General features: G+C 33.7%; 5 protein-coding genes across 11 annotated transcripts; 3 read left to right on the plus strand and 2 right to left on the minus strand.

Moving 5' to 3' along the window:
- The first annotated feature begins 418 nt into the window (after positions 1–418).
- On the plus strand, positions 419–3,325 carry LOC106757749 (endoglucanase 1). The gene is made up of 7 exons (XM_014640529.2): positions 419–986; positions 1,080–1,289; positions 1,410–1,610; positions 1,711–1,803; positions 1,916–2,077; positions 2,332–2,443; positions 2,678–3,325. Exons 1-7 carry the CDS (start codon positions 753–755, stop codon positions 3,175–3,177), a joined length of 1,512 nt encoding a protein of 503 aa, XP_014496015.1. The 5' UTR covers positions 419–752; the 3' UTR covers positions 3,178–3,325.
- Positions 3,326–5,741: 2,416 nt separating this feature from the next.
- Positions 5,742–8,437, minus strand: LOC106757968 (sedoheptulose-1,7-bisphosphatase, chloroplastic). The gene is made up of 8 exons (XM_014640839.2): positions 8,195–8,437; positions 7,938–8,057; positions 7,624–7,809; positions 7,033–7,114; positions 6,706–6,927; positions 6,442–6,542; positions 6,284–6,355; positions 5,742–6,157 (listed from the first exon to the last, which is right to left on the minus strand). Exons 1-8 carry the CDS (start codon positions 8,291–8,293, stop codon positions 5,876–5,878), a joined length of 1,164 nt encoding a protein of 387 aa, XP_014496325.1. The 5' UTR covers positions 8,294–8,437; the 3' UTR covers positions 5,742–5,875.
- A 1,180-nt stretch (positions 8,438–9,617) lies between these two features.
- Positions 9,618–11,985, plus strand: LOC106757361 (uncharacterized protein At2g39920). 3 transcript variants are annotated; one of them, XM_014640016.2, is made up of 5 exons: positions 9,618–9,803; positions 9,982–10,142; positions 10,336–10,777; positions 11,035–11,235; positions 11,523–11,985. In XM_014640016.2, exons 2-5 carry the CDS (start codon positions 10,079–10,081, stop codon positions 11,716–11,718), a joined length of 903 nt encoding a protein of 300 aa, XP_014495502.1. In that variant the 5' UTR covers positions 9,618–9,803; positions 9,982–10,078; the 3' UTR covers positions 11,719–11,985. The 3 variants fall into 3 exon arrangements, with proteins under 3 accessions (XP_014495502.1, XP_022634719.1, XP_022634720.1); XM_022778998.1 differs by lacking the exon at positions 9,618–9,803 and having other exon boundaries at positions 9,810–10,142; positions 10,308–10,777; XM_022778999.1 differs by lacking the exon at positions 9,618–9,803 and having other exon boundaries at positions 9,810–10,142; positions 10,314–10,777.
- Positions 11,986–12,406: 421 nt separating this feature from the next.
- LOC106756830 (L10-interacting MYB domain-containing protein) lies at positions 12,407–15,735 on the minus strand. Of its 5 annotated transcripts, none has more exons than XM_022779419.1 (5): positions 15,587–15,735; positions 14,691–15,025; positions 14,055–14,621; positions 13,396–13,968; positions 12,407–13,304 (listed from the first exon to the last, which is right to left on the minus strand). In XM_022779419.1, the coding sequence occupies exons 2-5, from the start codon at positions 15,003–15,005 to the stop codon at positions 12,831–12,833; spliced, it is 1,929 nt and encodes a 642-aa protein (XP_022635140.1). In that variant the 5' UTR covers positions 15,006–15,025; positions 15,587–15,735; the 3' UTR covers positions 12,407–12,830. The 5 variants fall into 5 exon arrangements, with proteins under 5 accessions (XP_022635140.1, XP_022635142.1, XP_022635141.1 ...); XM_022779421.1 differs by having other exon boundaries at positions 14,691–15,132; XM_022779420.1 differs by having other exon boundaries at positions 14,691–15,384.
- Positions 15,736–17,126: 1,391 nt separating this feature from the next.
- LOC106757231 (transcription factor DIVARICATA) lies at positions 17,127–19,257 on the plus strand. The gene is made up of 2 exons (XM_014639857.2): positions 17,127–18,215; positions 18,427–19,257. Exons 1-2 carry the CDS (start codon positions 17,818–17,820, stop codon positions 18,917–18,919), a joined length of 891 nt encoding a protein of 296 aa, XP_014495343.1. The 5' UTR covers positions 17,127–17,817; the 3' UTR covers positions 18,920–19,257.
- The last annotated feature ends 1,703 nt before the right edge of the window (positions 19,258–20,960 follow it).

Genomic DNA, 20,960 nt, shown 5'->3' on the forward strand with positions numbered 1-20,960 from the left:
TTCAAAATTTAGAATTTAATAAACACAAGTGTTGAGCACATCTCTTCCTCTCTGATGCAATTCACAGAAGATGCATCTCTTTTCTCTTCCCACCGAATCCTTGACCATTCATGTGAACATCCCTGTCACGTGATACATATCATGTTTCTTCTTATTGGTTTTTGGCATTTCTATATTCATTAAAATGTTCTCATGCAAACCTGTCTCTCTTTCGCTACGTACTCGTGGACGTCAACTCCTTCATTTCCTCATGTGACTCCTATTTTTGTGTCCGTGACTTCCTCCCTTTGCTACAGACAAATTACACTTCTCCAAGATACCCGTCTTTTAACTAGTTTTAAGTCCAATTTCCTGGCGTAAGTTTCGCCAATAATAACCACAGTAACATAACTACTATATCCTAATCAAACATGCATTTATTTTCAATGTATTCACCACAAATTGGCTTTATCTTCACCTCAACTGTTCAATAAAGCAGTCACATGTTTGGACTTTCTGCTAGCCCCGTTTGCCCCAGTTCATCATGTGACCTATCCAACCCTTCTTTTTAAACCACGAAACCAAAAACAATCTTCTGCGAGTCCAATATTATCTCTCAAAATGACAACTTTTGAAACAATTAATTTGGTGTTAATTAATCCGTATATACCCGATGACTAGTTAACTAATCTCCCATGTCCCACGTTATAAATATAAACAAACCATCACTCCATTCTCTGAAGCCTCTAATTCTGTTTGTCTCATAAGTGCACATGCAAAAAGGGATGGCTTCACCAACTACATTTTCGCTAATGTTACACTTTCTGTTGTTAATATTATGTTCTTCGTTTCATCAACCAAGCTTAGCATTCACATCGCAAGAGTACCAGGAGGCTCTTGAGAAATCCATTCTCTTCTTTGAGGGACAACGGTCTGGAAAATTGCCTTCCAACCAGCGACTAACATGGAGGGCAGATTCTGGATTGTCCGATGGCTCTTCTTATCATGTATATACATTTATATGTAATTACAATTTTAAACTAAACTGTCTTATAGTTTTGCTCACTGAGAGTTTAATCTTGATTAATGTTGTAATTCAGGTAAACCTGGTAGGTGGTTATTATGATGCTGGAGATAACGTTAAATTTGGGTTGCCGATGGCCTTTACTACAACATTGTTAGCATGGAGTGTGATTGAATTTGGAAGCTCAATGATGGACCAGATTGAAAACGCTAGAGCTGCTATCCGCTGGAGCACAGATTACCTTCTTAAGGCTGCCACCACCACCCCTGACACATTATATGTCCAAGTGAGCATACTTTATCTAACAGCCACCAAATTAAGTTCCATGCCTAGTTTGATGCAAAGTTTCTAAGAAAAACCATGAAAGAAATTGTTGAAAATTAACAAGAGAGGTTGACTAATGCAGGTAGGAGATCCGAACATGGATCACAAGTGTTGGGAAAGGCCTGAAGATATGGACACTCCACGCAATGTGTATAAGGTATCAGCTCAAAACCCAGGATCAGATGTAGCAGCAGAGACAGCAGCTGCACTGGCAGCTTCTTCAATAGTATTCGGAGATTCGGATCCAGCTTACTCCTCCAAATTGCTTCAAGCAGCCATCAAAGTAATTAGCAAATATAGAAAACTGTTCCTCCATTTTCATTTCTTGCTAGCTAAGTGTTCTGTATGTTAATTGTCTAATCAATCTGAATGTTTATTTTCAGGTATTCAATTTTGCAGACCGTTACAGGGGTTCTTACAGTGATTCTCTTGGTTCTGTTGTCTGTCCATTCTACTGCTCTTACTCCGGATACCATGTAAGGCACACGTAGCTTCAAAAACTTAATTATATTTGTAACAATGAAACATGTGGCACGAATACATGGGTTCTGATTGGACTTGTTTTTGTTGTAAATGCTAAATAAATAGGATGAACTTCTGTGGGGTGCATCATGGATTTATAAAGCCTCAGGAACTAGCTCATACATGCAATATATTCGATCCAATGGCCACATTTTAGGTGCTGATGATGATGGTTTCTCCTTCAGCTGGGATGACAAGCGACCCGGAACTAAAATCCTCCTTTCCAAGGTACCCTCTTTGTTCCCTCTTTTTACTTTCTACTCAAATTTCCTGTAGATAGATTTTTTTTATTCTTAGAGGGGAAAAAACTGAACTTTTTTCATAAACAAAATAAACTTGTAAATACCTTTTAAAGAATAGATCAAATAAAAGTTAAACATAAAAATTGATTTTCTAAATTCATTTTCTGTGACCCTACATGCCATCAAACTTTGTATGTATGTGTCACTTACAAGGATTATTTTGGATGGACTCGATGTCAGGAATTCTTGGAGAAAAATTCAGAAGAGTTCCAATTATACAAGGCACATTCAGATAATTACATCTGTTCGCTAATGTCTGGAATACCTGGTTCTCAGGCTCAGTATACCCGAGGTAAAAAATCTCGATTATTTAATATTTATCCCGATGGTTCATTAGAAAAATGATTGAGAAAGTGAAAGGAGAGTAATAATATTTTCACAGACACAAAAATTCTTTTTTTTTTACTATTTACCTTACGACTAACAAAATCTTTAATTCAGAAAAGAAAAATATTTGTTGTCTTTAATAAAAAGTCATGATTCATTGATGTTTGGTAGTGAAACATTTTACTGTGAAATTGTGCAGGGGGGCTTCTTTACAAGGGGAGCGAGAGCAATTTACAGTATGTGACATCGACAAGTCTCCTTCTGTTGACATACGCTAAGTATCTTTCTGCAAACGGGGGCGTTGTCAGATGTGGGACTTCGACGGTCACGGGTGAAAACCTTGTAACACTAGCCAAAACACAAGTTGATTACATTCTGGGCGATAATCCAAGAAAGATGTCGTATATGGTGGGTTTTGGGGAGAATTACCCAAAGCATGTCCATCACAGAGGTTCCTCTCTACCTTCGGTTCGTGCCAGGACTCAGCACATTTCCTGCAACGAGGGGTTTCAATATCTCTATGCTGGTTCTCCCAATCCAAATGAGCTTGTTGGAGCTATCGTAGGTGGTCCTGATAGCAATGATAACTTCTCCGATTATCGAAACAACTATCAGCAGTCAGAACCAGCAACGTACATCAATGCACCCTTTGTAGGTGCTGTTGCCTATTTCTCTGCTAAACCACCAACCTATTATTAAGAATAGTTCTGAAAAATAAACAATAGTAGTTGACGCTTGTATTTAATTAGAAGAATCTCAGTATGGCGTTGGTCCCATATCGTTTAGGTCCGTGATGAATGTTTCCACAGAAGGTGACATTGACAAGTAAGGATTTTTCTCAAATCTATTATTCTCTTCTAACTACAAATATATTTTTATGACAAGTAAGGATTTTGACAAATTAATGAGACATTGTCGTAATAGCAAAACTTTTAACCAACATATTTTTCAGGACAACAATCCTGAAATATACACTTACCTTAATGTTTAAAATAGCATACTTAAATAAAATTATCTTATTTTCTTTAGTTTGATTTGTGTATTTTAAACTATAATAAATCTCTCTTTTTTAAAAAAATAAAAATAAAACACTAAATCAACAAGTATTATATTTTAAAAAAATATATTAAAAGTTAGAAATAAGAAACTCACATTTTAATGAACTTTGATAAAATATTGAAAAAATTTAAATTATTGAAAAGGTGAAATATATTTTTGATTCCTAAAATTTTAGATACATTTATTTATAATATATATATATATATATATATATATATATATATATATATATATAAAGCACATAATGATAATATATAATAATAATAATAATAAAATATATAATTTAAATATTAAATAAAATTAATTTCTAACAGTAAAATAGTTTTGATTATTTTATATATTTTTAAAAAATTATTATATCTATCAAATAACTTATAACTATCACAAACATTTTTTTTTTCATCTTCTTTCATTTTTTATTTTAATTGAAATAACCTCATTTTTCATTATCTTTTCATTTTTTTTATTATTTTTCACTCTCTCAACTCCACTTTTTGAAACAAAAATGTGACTTACAAGTCATATATAATTTTCTATTGGGTAAAATTTGTTTTAATTCCTTATTATATTACAAAATTCATCTTTAGTTCTCAATATTTTTCTAACCAGTTTTAATCTTTTAACAATATTTTCTTTATCAATTCCTATATATATTTGTTTACCAATTTAGCTAGAGTTGTGAAAAATGTACTCAAATATTAGACCCACAATCATCACATCTAAACTAAACTTGTGATTGGTTAAGCTGACCCACCAACCAACCTAAAGCAACAATAATTAGTTCAATCATTCTATCTCACATTCTTACCGTCTTAACCCAATTTAAAGATATAAAGAAATTGATTCATTTAAAAATAATAATTTAAACTGCCATAAATAGGAGTTATGAAATTGTTCAGTTATTAAAATGTATAAATGTTTGTAAGTTGTTTTCCATGTTTTCTCTTTTTATTTGTCTTATAATCTAACAAAAGAAATTTGTTTTGATAACATTTACTCACATTAACTGACAGGAGAGACTAAAACTAACAAAATACAAACTTAAAGGTCAAGAACTAGTCAAAATTTGTTTGAGAAACTAAAACTATTAAGTAAAATGATGAAGATTAAATGTGAAATTTCTGAAAAGATACGAATAAAGGACTGAATTTATCAAAAAAATTACACATCACCACTACATCAATTAAACTAAATTACTTACATAAATAATCATTTTCATTAGTTTGATTTATCAATCTTAAATTCTATTTAGTGATAGCTACGATTCAAACCTACTTTTAAGATAAACCTTGTCGGTTGAGCTTAAGAAAATATATAATAATTATTAAGATTAGATGTAATTAGAATAAGATTCATTACTTAAGATTAATTAAAAATATAATAATACAAATATCAACAAATAAATGACAACAAGACCGAGTGATTTAAGTGATAATCTTTCTAGACTAAACGCCCTTTCCATTGTGAGTTGAAACTAAATAAATAAATAACTGACTATACTCTTCGGTATACCGTACGTAATGAGATCTTGCATGACAGAGTTAATGTCCTCTGCGAATATTTGCTACCTATTTGATGAAAATTTGCATGATAGTGTTTCTTCTCGAATTTGTATGATTGTTGAATTCCTCTTTACAAATAGATTAAAAAATAAAATTATTTTTGTGGTTTATGAGTTTGTATAGTAAGATTTTTCGAACCGATTGTTCTGGAAGATACAAATGAAAGATCCAATTATTTCAACTCGTGTCTTACTAGCAGCAGCATTACATGATGGGGTGGTTTTACTTTCACGTGATTTGCTTACATTTGGCAGGAATGAATGTGTGACCAGCCATTTGCTTAATCATTCTTTATCATGCTTAACAATGATATTGTATATTTTTGTTTTTCTGTAAGAAAGAAATCCAAAGGTATCTAAGGAATCGTGTTCTCGTTTGGAGCAATCAGCTCCTTTTTTACCTATGCCATTTGAGGTCATAGTCTCTGTAACTGCTTGTAGAATGCACCAATGGCCTTGATAACCATTACTTTATAGGAAAAGCTATGTTTCAGATATAATAAATCTTTGATCGGCTGTTTTAACTATTTAGATTGTATAGTCTCTTGGTATGATAATATGAACAAGCTTTTAGGCTGTAAGAGACACTTCCTGAGCAAAGTTTGTTTTTCATGTAGTTTTTTAGTTTTCTTGATCTAATCAGTGATACCAGCATAAAATTAACTTTATAGTGATAAACAGGAAATATGTGACTAAATTGCAGGTAGTTGTCTGAAGATAGCATATATATTTTTGTAGAAGCAGATAAAATTGACAATGAATTGTTGGTCTAACAGATTAAGCAGCTGCTCCAACCGCTACACCACTCTTGAGCCTGGACTCACCGTATAGTGTTTCTTCAAACCGGATGATCTCATTCTTGGATCCATAAGCAACTTGAGTTCTCTCATCAATGTTACTGATCACTTTGTCCAGCACAGACTGATGACCATCACTGCTGTAACCTCCAGCGTTTTCAATCAAGAGCCCTAAGGGAGCTACCTCAAACAAAAGTCTCAGCTTGGCTTTGGCAGATGGTGATGCCACGTTAGTGAAGATGCCTTTTTCTTTTACAATAATCTGCAGACAGATGAAATTTTTAAAGCATATGGATTGTTATACTAGGTTGACAGAACATCCATGTCTCAGAATATGAAAAGCTGCTCCGCCTTAAAACATTATGCATGATTATGTTAAGAAAAGAACCTGGTTGACATCCGGCACCATTCCTCCAGTGTATCTCAATGTGTATTTTTCATTCACGTAGTAGTTGATCAACTGTCGATGAAAAAGAAAGCTGTAAGTAATATTAAACATCAGTATAACACTAAAATCTTCCTTTACTGGTATCAGAATACAGTTACATTAGCATAATTGAGGTTGTCAGATGTGGCTCTCAAATTTCCTGGAGAAAACAGTTTTCCTTCACCAATTTCTGTGGTCTCTTTGACATGCTGCCATTTTCCTGATATATGAAATATACATTAGATATTTTTGTCATGTGATGAAGTTTTTCTAAAATGATCAAGCCGAGATGTATAAGTGAAAGTTCAGTGTGATGATCTTAACCCACTAAAACTTAATGTATGAACTACTTGCTTACTGGATTTTAATAAATCTTATCTTACCTTCATCAAGAAGAAGAAATTCATGGGTGCCTGGGAAGCCTTTTATAGCAATCACATATGTGGTTCTAGGACCCATAACCCCCATGGCTGCTGCAACTTGATCTCTTCCGGTGACCCCAGTCAACTTATCTCCCGGCCACACACCAAAAATGGTGCCGACTGTGAAGTTTGTGTCCACAATGCTGGAACCATCAAGAGGATCAAATGCAACACTAAATCCACCTGTTTGTTGCATATTCACACAAATGCATCACCTCAAAAGTTACATTTTGTAATAGAGGCAGACCTCAATTCAATTGCCAGTTTAACATAATTATTATGGCAGACCTTCAACTGGACCTCCCATGTCCTGGAGCTCCGGTACTTCTTCAGAGCAAGCATACTTGCAGAAATGGGAGTAATTCAAGGCCTTTACAATACAACATTGAAGATGTCACTTTCATTGCACATTGAAAATAAGACATCCATTTATGATAGATTTATTATCGGATTTTATGTTAACTGTATTAAAAAGTATACTAATAATGACTTTTGATTGATTGTCAATGCATATAATTGAGAAAAAACTCCAAGAGCTCAGTTCTTTGTAAGATAGAAGTTCATGACCTATCCTGGTCACATCATAACAGAGTCTCCCTAAGAAATCATTTGAACTGGTATTCATAAATGAACTTCGGAGAAATAAAATTGTCGATGAAAAGTTTTCGAACAAGAGATCCCACCATGATAACCAAAGTACTCTTTCTACTACTAATAATACTACTACTATTCATGATAAATTATTCTTGCATATTACTATATCATTTCATAATCTTGCACCAATCAAGATTGCATGAATTGGGTTAGTTATTAGTTAAATTATAACTGATGTTGATTGTTTAGTTGGGTAGAAGCTTATTGCAAAAGTACTGGTCTAACCTCAAAAAGGAGCTGGTTAGCCAGCATATCCACTGCAAGCTGCTCGTCCCCAAAAGAATTAACGCACTGCGTTCCGCCACAAGAAGCCGTCTTCACTTTGAAGGAAATTGTTCTTAATGCCTCTCCCATGGACACCAACAACCTGATCAACCCCTTATCTGGTGTTGCTTTTGTAAGGAATTCTTCCTATACAACACACACACACCAACATCAGTTTATTTCACGTGCATGTGAACCAAAATACCAAAAGTTTGAGACTTTGACACAACGCATTCAGCAAGTGCTTAGCTATATAGACTAGGATATGGACTCACCAGACTGTCACCAATTTCGCATCTGGTTACGAGTGAAGTAGACTTTGTCTTTGAAACCTTCAGTGTCGATTTGGATGCCACCCTTAGCGATTCTCCAAATAAAGAGCTTGATTTCAGACTCTATCATTGCAAACAAGTTCATTTTAAACATATATTCTCTTTCCTTGAATGCGGTGTCTTGATAGAAAGAAAGAAAAAGCTGCATGGTTGGTATATAACACTTTGAAAGTATAATTTAAAAGATTCAATCTGCATACCCTGAAGCCAAAAGATGGAGAGATGGAGGGTGGAGAGTGCTTGGAAGAAACAGTAGGTAAGAAAGGCCCGCGGGTGTAGCATGCTATACCAGTTTCCATGGCTGCAAGAGGATGATGTCCAAAGGTTGAAGATGATGTTGTGTTATTTGATGTTATTGCATTGATTGATAGATAGATAGATAGAGAGACTAAGAGGGAGAGGAGGGGATAGCAATTTTAGATATGTGGCTAACTATTTGTGTAGTGCCACGTGGCAGGTGCAGAGTAGATAGGCTAATGAAACTGCATTTTGGTATGAATATTTAGCATCGCATGTATTTATGTGGTTGTGCTATGGTCCTTTATAAACGAGATATGGTGGGGGAGATGCTAGTCACCACTGTTAGTAAGTATCTCACTTGTGTTCAACTATGTCTTCTGCAATCAAAATATAGTTTAGATTAAAGAATAACAATTTATTGAGATTAGGATATAGGAATATGAGGTAAATTTAATCTAAAAAAATATTCATGTTAACAAAAGTATATCTATACAAAATCTGAATTAATTCTATTATATTTTTCGATTAATCAGAATTAGTACACGGGTAAATGTTGAAAAATCATTAAAATACATTGAATGAGAAAAACTTATTTTGAGAATCCATAATTGATTACCTACCTACATTATGGAAGTTAGAATCGATTACATATGAAGTTTATGAAGCGTAAGTTCTTTACTTAAAGTTGTTAAAAGTTGCAGTTATTATTGGAGTGATTTGAATGATTTGACATATAAGAAACTACTATGGATTTTAATTTCCTCTTGATTTTAGTACAAAACAAGCAAAATTAAAGAACTGGTTAGATTAGATTGACCAATAATAATTCCAAAAAGACCATATATACAACATTGTTTCATATTTAATGGTTCTTAAATTTGTTAACGTAAATACTAGACAGGGTAAGATTTCCATTTTTAAGGAAATTATTTAGATGATGGTAAATACAGATGGAGTTATTCCATGTTTTCTTGATATGGCTGTGTGGTGCTGGTTCATCTATATATTGGTTAGAATATAACTTATCGATTGTCAAGCTTTTTCTAATTAGGGATAATGCCTTGGACTCTCAAGAATAGATGGTCTCCATGTTAATATATTTGCTATAAAATTCAATTTAAAGTTTCATATATTTTTCGTAAAGAAGAAGATCGTGTAGATAAATTTAATCATTATAATTTAACACTTATTTTTTATATGAATAAAAAAATAAAGACATGCAACTTCACCCTTTCGACGAGTACACACATTCATCAACCATAGTCAAGGTAAAAACAAAACAAAAACAAAGGAAAGACAGCAAAAATAAAAGGAAGCTTCCTTTCTCGTCCTTTAACTTCCGGATTCTTATATTAAAATGTTAAAAAAATAGAAACTAAAAAAGTTGAAGTGGTTGGATTCTGAATGATGAATCCTCCAATCATAGTACGACGACTAACAGAGAAGCGGCGAAATATCCTTGCACTCATGTCTATGGCAACGCCTTTGTTTTCTTTTAGCATTTTTAACGAAAATATACAAACTCTTTTTGGCAAGATTATTGCTTTGGCTTAGCGATGTCTTTCTCAGGTGCTTTTCTCATATAGCCTCATCTCCGTCTGAAAGTTTGAAAATATTTTTCAGAAGTTTGTTTTTTTTTTTTAAAGAAAACAACAAAGTGCAAAGCTCGGATCTTTTTGATTTGATATCATGAATGATAAATTTGGTATCATGAACGATGAGCAAATGAATTCTTGTTAAATTATAGGTAAACCCTTTGGCCCTTGGAAGCAAAGTGCAAAGAGGAGGTGCTTCTTGAACTGTACCATAGGTTCGTATTAGCTTGCAGTTTGGACTTCGAAGCTATGTCTTCATATGCTCGTCAAATACAGCAGCAACACTCTGCACCTAGTCTCTCAGACGATTCCGGTATGTAGTGCCAATTTTGTCACTCTTTAGCTATGAATTAATAGTGCCAATTTATTTTATCCAAGTTGCACTAGTTTCCCCTTGGGCTAAAGATGAAAAATAAATTTACTAATTTTATACATCATACATGTTCTTTGCATTGTTCTGTTTTTTAACATCTTCCAGATGAAGTTTTTTCTTTCGTGTTTTGCAGAGACAAGAAGCCATTATGAGCTAGAGTCAGGATTCTTCATGAAATCGTTTACTGCAACAATCTTTGTTGCTTCACTTGTCACCCTTGGGGTTCTACTAGTTACGTTGGTCATTTCCTTGGTGATTATGCTGCAGTCCTGCCAAAGTAAAAGCGCTGGAGTAATCGAGCTTCTGAATATAAAGGACTATTACAGTTATTGCAGGTTGTATTCTCTGCATGCTGAGCTCAATAACTTAGAAGGATACAATCTTCCCACAACATGCAGAAACCTGGCTGTTCAATATATCAAAGGAGGTCAATATGCCAGAGAGTTGGATTTGGCTATGTCTGTGATTGACGATTACTTCAAGAATGTTAAACCTTTAGAGGATGGATTGGATGTGATTTTGATGGACATAGATTACATTTTCCCTTGGAATCACTCTTCCAATTTGTTTCACAGGTAATCTCTTCAAATCAATGACTCTCAGTACAGGATGATAGAGGATATAGATTGCATCAGATTATAGTATAGTGGTGACAAAGTTTTTATCAGTGGTTTGTTAAACTTGCACCAGTTCACCAATTTTTTATTCATTGCTTCTCAAAACTCCGTTGATTATCAGTTTAAAACCCTTGTAGTTCTTAAAACATGATGTTGATCTTCATTATCTGTAATTGCTTCGAATATAAGCTTAACAAGGGTGTCTTTCCGTGTAGGTTTTATAATGACAGCACTAGCAACTGTATTAAAGAGGCAAACAATGTAAAGCTCATGTTTGTTTTAAGATTATACATGTACCTGCAAACTGGTGGATGGTCTATAATTTTGTTATCAAGAGAACCTAGAACATACCGAAACGTCACCATTAATCATCTTGTCTCTGCGGGATTTAGAAGCTGGTCTGCCTTGATAATGAGGTAAGTGATAATGATCCTTTTATATATCAAAGATCAAGCCTTGTTACCAAGTCTTGTGAGTCCTCAATCGGTTATGCTTTAAATACATCATCTTGTATTCAGGATTACCAACATATTAAGAGATCATTTAATATTTCAGAATTTTAGTTATCTACCAGGCTACTACTAAATTTAGTTTTAGGTTTTTCAAACGCATTATAAAGGTACATTTTTACAAACTTAGCTTTACCAAAAGTATCAAGTGAGAACTAAATCTTATGCTGTCAATTGTTTACTTTTTTTTACAGAGCAGAAGATTCAGATCCTACGAAAGGGTATGAGTACTTTTGTGGCAAAAGGAATGTGGTAAGGAAGAAAGGCTTCCGAATAAAAAGCATCATAAGCAGCCATATGGATGCCGTGACCGTTCGAGAGACTGGAGAGCGAAATTTTTTACTTCCAGACCCTCTGTGTGACAAGTTTATGAGAGAGCATAGATACTGAATGTTAGTTTCATCATTCATCCTTCGGGAAGAGAGTTCCTTTTATTATTCTCTGAATCTAAGTTTGTTCTTGCCACTCATTTAGCACCAATCCTACTATCTAATCTTTCCTCGAGGCTAAAATAGCTCTCCAACTTAGAGGTTTGTTTGTTATGTGGTTGTAGATCCTTGCATACTCATGTCTGAGACATTACGAGTATGTTTGAAAACCAATTAATCAAATGCAGGAAAATTTCGTTTTACTGATGTCGATAAGGCATTTAAATGTATCCAAACATGTATATAATATTATTACATATATTTTTTTAAGGAGTTCTTATATTTTTGACAATTAATTGATTTCATACAATACTGTACAACCACGATAAATTCTAAAAAGTTTTTTTCCACTGAAATGCTTATTTATTCTCTTAAATATAGTATTTATTATTAAAATAAAGTTAGTAAATGGTTGTCGACAGTAAACAGTGTTACACATAAAGATTTTAGTGCTTGGAAACAATTAGCGTGTTGCAGGAATTTCAGGCTCATAATCACGTTCCTTTGGAATCTTTGATAACAAGCTTAGATTGCGGAAATAAATCTGGATGACGAGAATCATGTAATTTCTTTGCAGTATTTTGAGCTTCAATTTCCATTTCAAGAACAAGGTTCTGCAACTTCAAATAATTAATGATACTTCAAAGGTAACTAAACCCATAATTGCCAAACGAAATTCCTTATTTAACCTGTTTCACCATTTTGCTTTTTTCTTTCCGAGCAACTGGTGTCAAATCAGTATTCTCTAATTAAAGAATTCAAAATAGAAAGATTGGGATAACATCTGCACAGGGGTAGCAAACATCTGACTGATTTAAAACCAACTGTAAATGGATATTCACATTAAAATAACACTAAAATAATATGAATAAACTAAAGAACTATTTATCAGTTACTACTTATTGCGTCTATCGGTCATTGATATACAGTTTTAAACTTCCAAGTATAGTCTCGTTTAGGAAACCCCTTGAAAATTTATGCCATCGCCATATTGCAAGGAACGGACCACTTTGCCTGGCCACCACGTTCTATGAGGTACTATAAAAAAATATATACCGAAAGCATGACAATGGCCTAGACCGGAGGCGGACCGCTAGACTGAAGCCGCTGCAACCACGAGATCCTCAGATTAGGCGTTTTCAATTGCAGAAAAATTTCCCTATATTCCTGCTTAAGGAATACATCTAAAGCAAACATGTAGAGCTCACTTCCTTGTTCTATTTCTTCCATTCTATCAAGGCATTCAATGCACTCACCGATGCTATAATTGCATTTGCCTTCAGTGGATGAAACTGCACTAGCATTCTTTTGAATACTTACACCATTTCTTGATACAACCGCATCACAATAACATTCGGTTTTCTCGTTAAAGTTGACAGTATCAAGTTCTTTTGTGTGAAAAGGGAAAGTAATAACACTATCATCACTTTTCCTTTGTTGAGCCGTGGGTTCAGTCTCTCCAGTAACAGTAGTTCCATTAAAGATGGCTTCCAACATGTCAGTGAATTGTAGCTCCTTTAAGCGAAATTGTGAAGCTTCTGGATTTTCCTGTACCAAAAAAGTGGAAATCATGAACTTCCGTTAAGATTTAGAAACTTCCATGGGCTACAAATTAGCTGCACTCAGAAACTTACCATACCTGTAAATAGTTGTTCCAATCTTCTTCACTAGCCTCAAACCTCAGGTTAGATGGGTCCCATTTCATGTAATTGGTGCCAATAAGCTTACACCAAATTTTCCATTGTTCCTTGGTAGAATCCCAGTGATTCTTAAGTTGTAATCTACCATAATTTAAACCAGTTTTTGCATAAAATGTTTCCATAATGTTTTTCCAACCTTCCTTTGTAAAATGTGTCCCGGGCTTATTCCCTTGTAACGTCTCCTGCAGACATAGATCAACAAAGATCTTGTGCACTGTAGGAGTCCATGCAGCTTTGACCTTGGGATGTGATGAACTGGACATGCTCTGCTCACTTGGAACTGTACTGATTGGGATGGCATTAACCATAATGGCACTCTTTAATCCACTATCCCGACCAACATTCCTACGTTTCTTCTCCCGCTCTTTTCCACGCAATGTAGCTGAGGCATCATTTTGCCTCTTAATCATTGCTACCATTTCCTCAGTTGGCATAGCTCCATCAAAGACGACACGTAATTTGTCAGAAAACTGGAGCTCCTTAAACCGAAATTGTGCAGCTTCTGGGAATGCCTGTGACAAAATGACTTCATTACTTTTAAAACAATGAAAAAGATCACTTATAATATTGAATGAATATCAGTAATTACGATGAATACTTTTATACAATTGTGCCAGTCTTCCTCAGAAGCACCAAACGTATTGGTATGAGGGTCCCATTTCATCTTATCATCACCAATCAACTTAGCCCAGATTTTCCATAGTTTCCTAGTTGAATCATAATGATTCTTAATTTGTTTTTTATCGTATCTCATACCAGTCTTTGCATTAAAGGATCCGACAATATTCCTCCAGCCCTCCTTAGTAAAATGTGTAGCATTCTTGTTCCCCTTCAACGTCTCTTCGATGCACAAGTCAACAAAGATTTTATGGTATGCAGGTGTCCAAGAAGCTTTTGGTGTTGGCGAACAGCCAACCATAATGGTACTATCTGATTCATAATCCCTACTAACATGCTTGCGTTTCTTCTCTCGCTCTTTTCCACGCAAAGGAGATGTAGCTGAAGCATCATTCTGCCACTTGAGACTGGCCCACCTTTTCATTTCCTCGACTCGATTTCCTCCGTCAAAGATGATATCGAGTTTGTCTGTAAACTGGATTTCCTTAGACTGAAACTGCGCAGCTTCTGGGGTTGCCTGTGAAAACTTGGCTTCATTATTATTACTCTGGAACCAAAAGGGCATCTTACAATCTTGGATTTGCATAAATTATAAATTAATAGTCACTATTCATACCTTTATATAATTTTGCCAGTCTTCCTCAGAAGCACCAAACGTCCGTGTTTCTGGATCCCACTTCATGTTGCTATCATCAGTCAACTTGACCCAGACTTTCCATAGTTTTCTAGTAGAATCATAGTGATTCTTAAATTGCTTTTTTTCATATCTCACACCAGTCTTCGCATAAAAGGATCCAACAATGTTCCTCCAACCCACCTTAGTAATTCTCGTCGACCCGGGTTCATTCTTCAACATTTCTCCAAGGCACAAATCAACAAATATACCATGGAACCCAGGTGTCCATGTGGCTTTAGAAGTCGGACTGGACATTCTTGTATAACGAAAATGTTCTGATAATTTTACACGCAATTAACGAGTGACAATCAAACCAACCAACTTCAATTTCATAAAATACAACAAGCTCCTATTCTAATTGTCAACTCTCCCATCTGAACCCCTACCAATCACACCGCAAAGAATAATAAATTCATCTTGCCAAGACTAGCATATAAGGAAATAACTATTAACAAATGAAAAAAAAAAAACATTAAACTAAAATAACTCTTGAGTGGGTACAATTGCACAGACCTTTGCTCCTAAGATGAATAATAACACAGATTTCACAAATCAAGATATTTTTACAACCTCAAATGGAGAGACTCTGAGCCGTGATATCTATAATTCACCTTCACCAACATGCACGTGCATGCTTCGATCATAGAAGGGATCAAGGATGGGGAAAGGGGGGTTTCAGTGATAATGGGACTAAAATTGAAAGGAAAAAACGAAAGATTAATCAAAGACGATGAATTGGTACTATCTTTGCATGCGCGACAAGGTATAAGAGCCGAAAAACATTTGGGGGAAAAACGGGTAACAGTGAGTGAGAGCGAAGAGGCGAAGTGTTATACCTGAACATCATCGACAATGCCGCATTTGTAACAAACGCTAATTTGATCGTCGAAAGTGCTTCGGAAACTCAAGACTCGAGATACGTATGTTCTTTTTCTCTGGGATTATTAGCTCCTAACCTTCTGTCATTGTTTCTTTTATTTTTTTTTTCTTTACGATCACAAACGAAGCCCATCAGTAAATGGGCAAAAAGCTAACTCTATTTAGGACCTAAGTTGAGAGAGCCCAATATCTATTTTCAACTTTATACTGAAAAAATAAACAAAACAATATCTTCTTTAAGTAGACACGTATGTGTTTATCTATGTTTCAAAATTGGACTTAATATCACAACAAAGATTCAGTTTAGCATGTGTAAGAGTCATTGCATTAAACAATTCGAAGACGTATGTGAATTTGGTTACTCGTGTTTCGTCATTCTTTTCCTTTTAAAGAATGATTTGATAGAGATAGATTAGATGGATTTGAAGCTCAAGTTTATAGTATATTTTTCTTTTAATTTAGAAGTGTGGTGGAGTAGATTTGTGAGAAATTTGATTGATAGATTAAAAAGTAAGATTATCAAATTTACCTATATGTTAAAAGTAATATAATATTATATTTAAATAACTCACAATTATTTTATAATTTTTTTAATGAATGAATTTTTTAAAAAAAGTATTAATTAAAATAAATAAAGATATAAAACATAACTTATTTTCACACTCTTGAAATCAGTTCCATCCACAACAGAACAAGTTTCATTTTTTTCTTTAAACACAATGAAATCGGTTTCAACTTTGACACATTCAGTTTCCCGTTAGTCTCCATGAATGTAATTTCAACTGTGACAGGAAGGATCTTAATGTAAAAGCATGGGTCTCACACTTAAATCTTAACTTTGAAGCTATATGACACATTAACATAGTTTATCTCTCAAATCATCACTTCCCGTTTTCTTGGAATAATAATTTCATGTAAAACAACACAACCTTAAGATACTTGCAAAGATTTACAAGTAAAACTTATGACAGATAACAAATGAATACTAGTAATAATTGATATAGATATTTAATTATTTGTTTGTTGATAAAACGAGTATAAGTATTATACTATCTAATCCATAAATATTCATTACTAAATAATAATTATTAATAAATTTTGTTTCATTTTTTTTAAAATTCAAATAACCAAAATAAAATTATTGATAAAAAAATATTGATAATAGAATAATTATTTAAAATTTAACTTTAAATATTTCTATTTCTTTATTTAGATCTATAAAATTGTGGTTATTTTGTAAAAGGTTAATTTTTAGAGTTTATGTTTTAGTGTAAATAATTTAAATTTGTTTTTGGTAGAATTTTTAATTGTATTTATTTATTATGTGTAAAATCTTATTAACTACAATAATAATATTTGTATGCGTATTTTAATACTGACATTATTTACATATATTTATTATATGAGAAAAGAGAGAATAGATAAAATAAAATATTATATAATTATTTTAGTAAAAATGTTTATTGTATTTACTAATTCTCTCAAGTATAACGGTGAAAGACAGGTAATATGTATAACTTGAGGGAGTTCCACGGTAATTCCTCTTTCCTTGTAAGTTTTTTTTTTTTTTCTTTTTTAACATGTAATTAATCGGAAGTTTATAAAAGAGCACTGAAATTTGAGCAGTTCTAATTGCTAGCAAATGATTTACATTTATCCGAAGGCATTTTTTCTCTATCACACCAGTTCCTGCTTCTCCTCTCTTGTGAAAACCACACAAGAGTTACCAACAGATGCAAGTCTAAACCATTGAAATTCACTAACCTCCATTGTTATAGTTTTTCACTTTGTTAGTGTCATCTGCATTTGCTTTAGGAGTTGCTTCACCAAAAGGAAACACCTTCTTGCTTTTCATTTCCTGATTGTAAAAAATCTCTCTTGTCTAATTTGGGACTTCACTGTTCCCTTTCTTCATCAACTTGCTGTTGGATTTGTTATTTATTTCTGCTATCATTTCATTAATTCTACTATGATCTCAATTCCCCTCGATTCTAAAGGATAAAAGTTCAACTCTTGTAGATTCTTTAGTTTATGCTCTCACCGAAAGTAGAGTCTTGACTACACTTGAAGGATTGTTAATATCTTGCCCCTTCAATCATTGTTGCGTTAGTTCTTTGTTGTTGCTGTCGTTCATTTTTTTTTCCAGTTTCTCGTTCATCTCGAGTGTAGGGGAATTTTGTTGTAAGGTATGGAATTCGAGACCCCATATCCAACTTGTTTTATGTCAAATTCAAATTGGTTTGTTCAAGAGGGTCACTACACAGAATGGAGTAGAGAAGAGAATAAGCAGTTTGAACATGCCCTTGCCATATATGACAAGGATACCCCAGACAGATGGCTGAGGGTTGCGGCCATGCTCCCGGGAAGAAGTGTCTATGATGTGATAAAACAGTACAGGGAATTGGAAGAAGATGTTAGTGAAATAGAAGCAGGAAGGATTCCAATTCCTGGATATGTTACCTCTTCTTTCTCATTGGAGATGGTTGACAACCATTGTTATGATGCCTGCAGAAAGAAGCCTGCAACTGTCAGGAGTTCTGATCAGGAGAAGAAGAAAGGGGTCCCTTGGACAGAAGAGGAACACAGGTCACTTGCATCATCTTCATTTCTCTTTCTTTTTAATGTTTTACACTGGTTGGGGAAACTGCATCAAAATGTAGTCTGTTTAACTTTTATACACCCAATTTCAAACGTATTTATCCAAAAAACTGCCGACATGTCAAAACATATTTTTTAGTTAAACTGGGTACTTCTTATGCAGTTTTAATCTCTATGATTTTTGGGTGTTGAATTTCAGACGTTTTTTGATGGGACTTTTAAAGTATGGTAAAGGAGACTGGAGAAATATTTCTCGCAAATTTGTGATCACAAAGACTCCCACTCAAGTGGCAAGCCATGCTCAAAAGTATTACATAAGGCAAAAGCTTTCTGGAGGGAAATACAACAAGAGGAGGCCTAGTATCCATGACATCACCATTGTTAATCTTACAACAGACCAAGGGAAGTTTAATGAATCTCACGTGCCCTCTGAGAAACTGAAGCTGAATAGCATGCCAAAAGTACAACTTGAATGGATAAATCGCCACAACAATATTGGTTCACTTATGGATTTCAATCCAAATTATATGTTGATGTCACCTTCATCTGGCATCGTATCTCCCAAGACCCTCAAATTGCAAGGTCTGGATTTCTATGAATGTGCTTTTCATAAGACTTATGCCAAGCTTAAAAATCCGGATTTCAACAAGGAAGCTATATTTGGTATTCAAGCACTGTCATGCCCGCTCTGATCATGTGATGAACCACACACCAGTTCTGTTACATAGATAATATATAGCCCTGCATGAATACAAGTATATGATCTAAGGGTACTTGTTTTATATTATGAACATAAAAATAATGTTTCATTCCTTGAACTGTTTTGGAGTGAACCTTTTCAATGTTTCTTGTCTATCTCAGTCAGACAATTAAGGTGTCTATTTGTTTGTATAGACTCAATCTGCATCAATGTTTATTGAATTCCATTAGATCACAAGTGTGTAAAAGATGAAGGTTTTAAAATGTAATTTATTTTGGAAGCTTTTCATTCCTGTCCAATAAGCTATAAATTAAAGCACATAATGGTATTAATGTTCTGTCCTCAAAACCCGAGACCAATATGTTGCTGTTGGTTTTCCACTCAGACCTCAGTGTTCCATTTCCCAAAATATAAAAACTTATTTATATAAAATGTACCTTCATAAGCATAGGTTGGCCAATTCACTTGCTGATTTGGCTGACTCGCTTGAGCACTTGGATTGAAACTTTGGGTGTAGATTCTGATGATATGGTAAGCTTTATGTCTTTTGACACTTTCCACCATCTCTAATCATATGCTTTCTGAGAGTAAGTTGACCAGATTTGATCATCAGCATCACGTTGGTAGTAGAATCTGAGTTTGCATTCCACTTAACTAGAATCCCATGCTCATTGGATCAGAATACAGGCACGTTCACGTACAAATGCCAATGTGGCTCACACTATCATACTCATCTTTTGTTAATTTCAATTTTCAGCAAATCTACCTTTTTGTGGTGACAATACTGTTGTGCCAGCATTTTTTCTTCCTTTACTGGTCACTGGAACAATCATGCTTTATTTTGATTCTTTGTATTACTTGCGAACCCAATAATATATACTATAGCCTCCTGCATTATGCGGATTTTTCTTTTCTCGAAAACTATTAGTAATAGTAACAAAAGGTAGAAGCAGACTTTAGATACGTGCTGTGCATTTTTAAATATGTGACCTATGAATATGAGTATTTGATTATAATTAAATTGGTATTATAATTAAAGCTATTTACGTTCAAGGAATCAAAATTTGAATATTAAATAAAATAATTAATATAATAAAATGTTAAGATTGTTTGAATGAAACGTGATTTAGTAATAATACAACATTCACTTATCATTGAACAATCAAATGTTGTATTACGTAATTGTTGAGTTAATTTTTTAAAATTATGTTGTACTTAAACGTTTTTGTGAAATTGATGAATTCTAAACTTAGCAATGTGCATGTTTATTTTATTTTGTATATCAAGTGTGATAAAAATAGAGTTTCACTTTATTCCATACAATCACTTATATAGTTCATGATTAAACTCAATCTATTAGGACAAATGCTTTTCAAGTATATTAAAGACATAATCAATAAATTTGTTATAATTAGAATAATCAGATTAAGATAGTTTTATTTCCACCAGTGTTTTTCTTTTTCTTTTCCCTTTTTTATATTAATAATTTATGATGCAGTGTTTTTTCTTTTCTTTACCCATTTTATTGTTAAGGATATACTAAAGTTTTTTCTTTTATTTGTATCTTTTATCAACTGCATAATTTCTTTTATAATATAACTTTTACTGAATCATTAAACTTAAAGTTCTTTTGTGGGTTCTAGAAAGAACATATACTTCTAAGTAACTAGATGGCATACAGAGTTAGTTAATTCCAGGAATCATTTCCCACAGTATCACTTAGGGAAAATGAAGTCACAAAAAGAAATGACAATGACATTATTCCTTGTTAATTTGCAGATAAAAATAAAAATGTTTTCAAATGGAAAGAAAAAATAAATTGTTTTAATTAATAAAAACAATTCAAGTTGAGAGCATAAGACGAAAGGAAGAATTGGATGTTGGACTAACTTTAGCTCCCTACAATGGCCACAACATTATAGTACGACCGTAGTGCCCTGCTTCAGCCGTTGCGTCGCATTGTGCCTTTTGCGCCTTTTATGGGCCACAATATCATCCCACAACATTTACATCTTACTCATCACCAAAAAATC

Source organism: Vigna radiata, chromosome 3 (assembly GCF_000741045.1).
Source record: "Vigna radiata var. radiata cultivar VC1973A chromosome 3, Vradiata_ver6, whole genome shotgun sequence".
Lineage (NCBI taxonomy): Eukaryota > Viridiplantae > Streptophyta > Magnoliopsida > Fabales > Fabaceae > Vigna > Vigna radiata.

Bases quoted from the DNA above. Each gene is read 5' to 3' on its own strand.
- LOC106757968 (XM_014640839.2), bottom strand. From the start codon at position 8,293: ATGGAAACTGGTATAGCATGCTACACCCGCGGGCCTTTCTTACCTACT. The intron at 6,928-7,032 runs GTCTGCCATAAT...TGCAACAAACAG, and splicing joins CATGGGAGGTCCAGTTGAAG to GTGGATTTAGTGTTGCATTT. The intron at 6,356-6,441 runs GTAACTGTATTC...TTTCATCGACAG, and splicing joins ACAACCTCAATTATGCTAAT to TTGATCAACTACTACGTGAA.
- LOC106757749 (XM_014640529.2), top strand. From the start codon at position 753: ATGCAAAAAGGGATGGCTTCACCAACTACATTTTCGCTAATGTTACAC. The intron at 1,611-1,710 runs GTAATTAGCAAA...GTTTATTTTCAG, and splicing joins TGCTTCAAGCAGCCATCAAA to GTATTCAATTTTGCAGACCG. The intron at 2,444-2,677 runs GTAAAAAATCTC...GAAATTGTGCAG, and splicing joins TCAGGCTCAGTATACCCGAG to GGGGGCTTCTTTACAAGGGG.
- LOC106756830 (XM_022779419.1), bottom strand. From the start codon at position 15,005: ATGTCCAGTCCGACTTCTAAAGCCACATGGACACCTGGGTTCCATGGT. The intron at 14,622-14,690 runs GTATGAATAGTG...TTTTGGTTCCAG, and splicing joins ACTGGCAAAATTATATAAAG to AGTAATAATAATGAAGCCAA. The intron at 13,969-14,054 runs GTATTCATCGTA...ATTTTGTCACAG, and splicing joins ACTGGCACAATTGTATAAAA to GCATTCCCAGAAGCTGCACA.
- LOC106757361 (XM_022778998.1), top strand. From the start codon at position 10,089: ATGCTCGTCAAATACAGCAGCAACACTCTGCACCTAGTCTCTCAGACG. The intron at 10,143-10,307 runs GTATGTAGTGCC...AACATCTTCCAG, and splicing joins TAGTCTCTCAGACGATTCCG to ATGAAGTTTTTTCTTTCGTG. The intron at 11,236-11,522 runs GTAAGTGATAAT...TTTTTTTTACAG, and splicing joins TGGTCTGCCTTGATAATGAG to AGCAGAAGATTCAGATCCTA.
- LOC106757231 (XM_014639857.2), top strand. From the start codon at position 17,818: ATGGAATTCGAGACCCCATATCCAACTTGTTTTATGTCAAATTCAAAT. The intron at 18,216-18,426 runs GTCACTTGCATC...GTTGAATTTCAG, and splicing joins TGGACAGAAGAGGAACACAG to ACGTTTTTTGATGGGACTTT.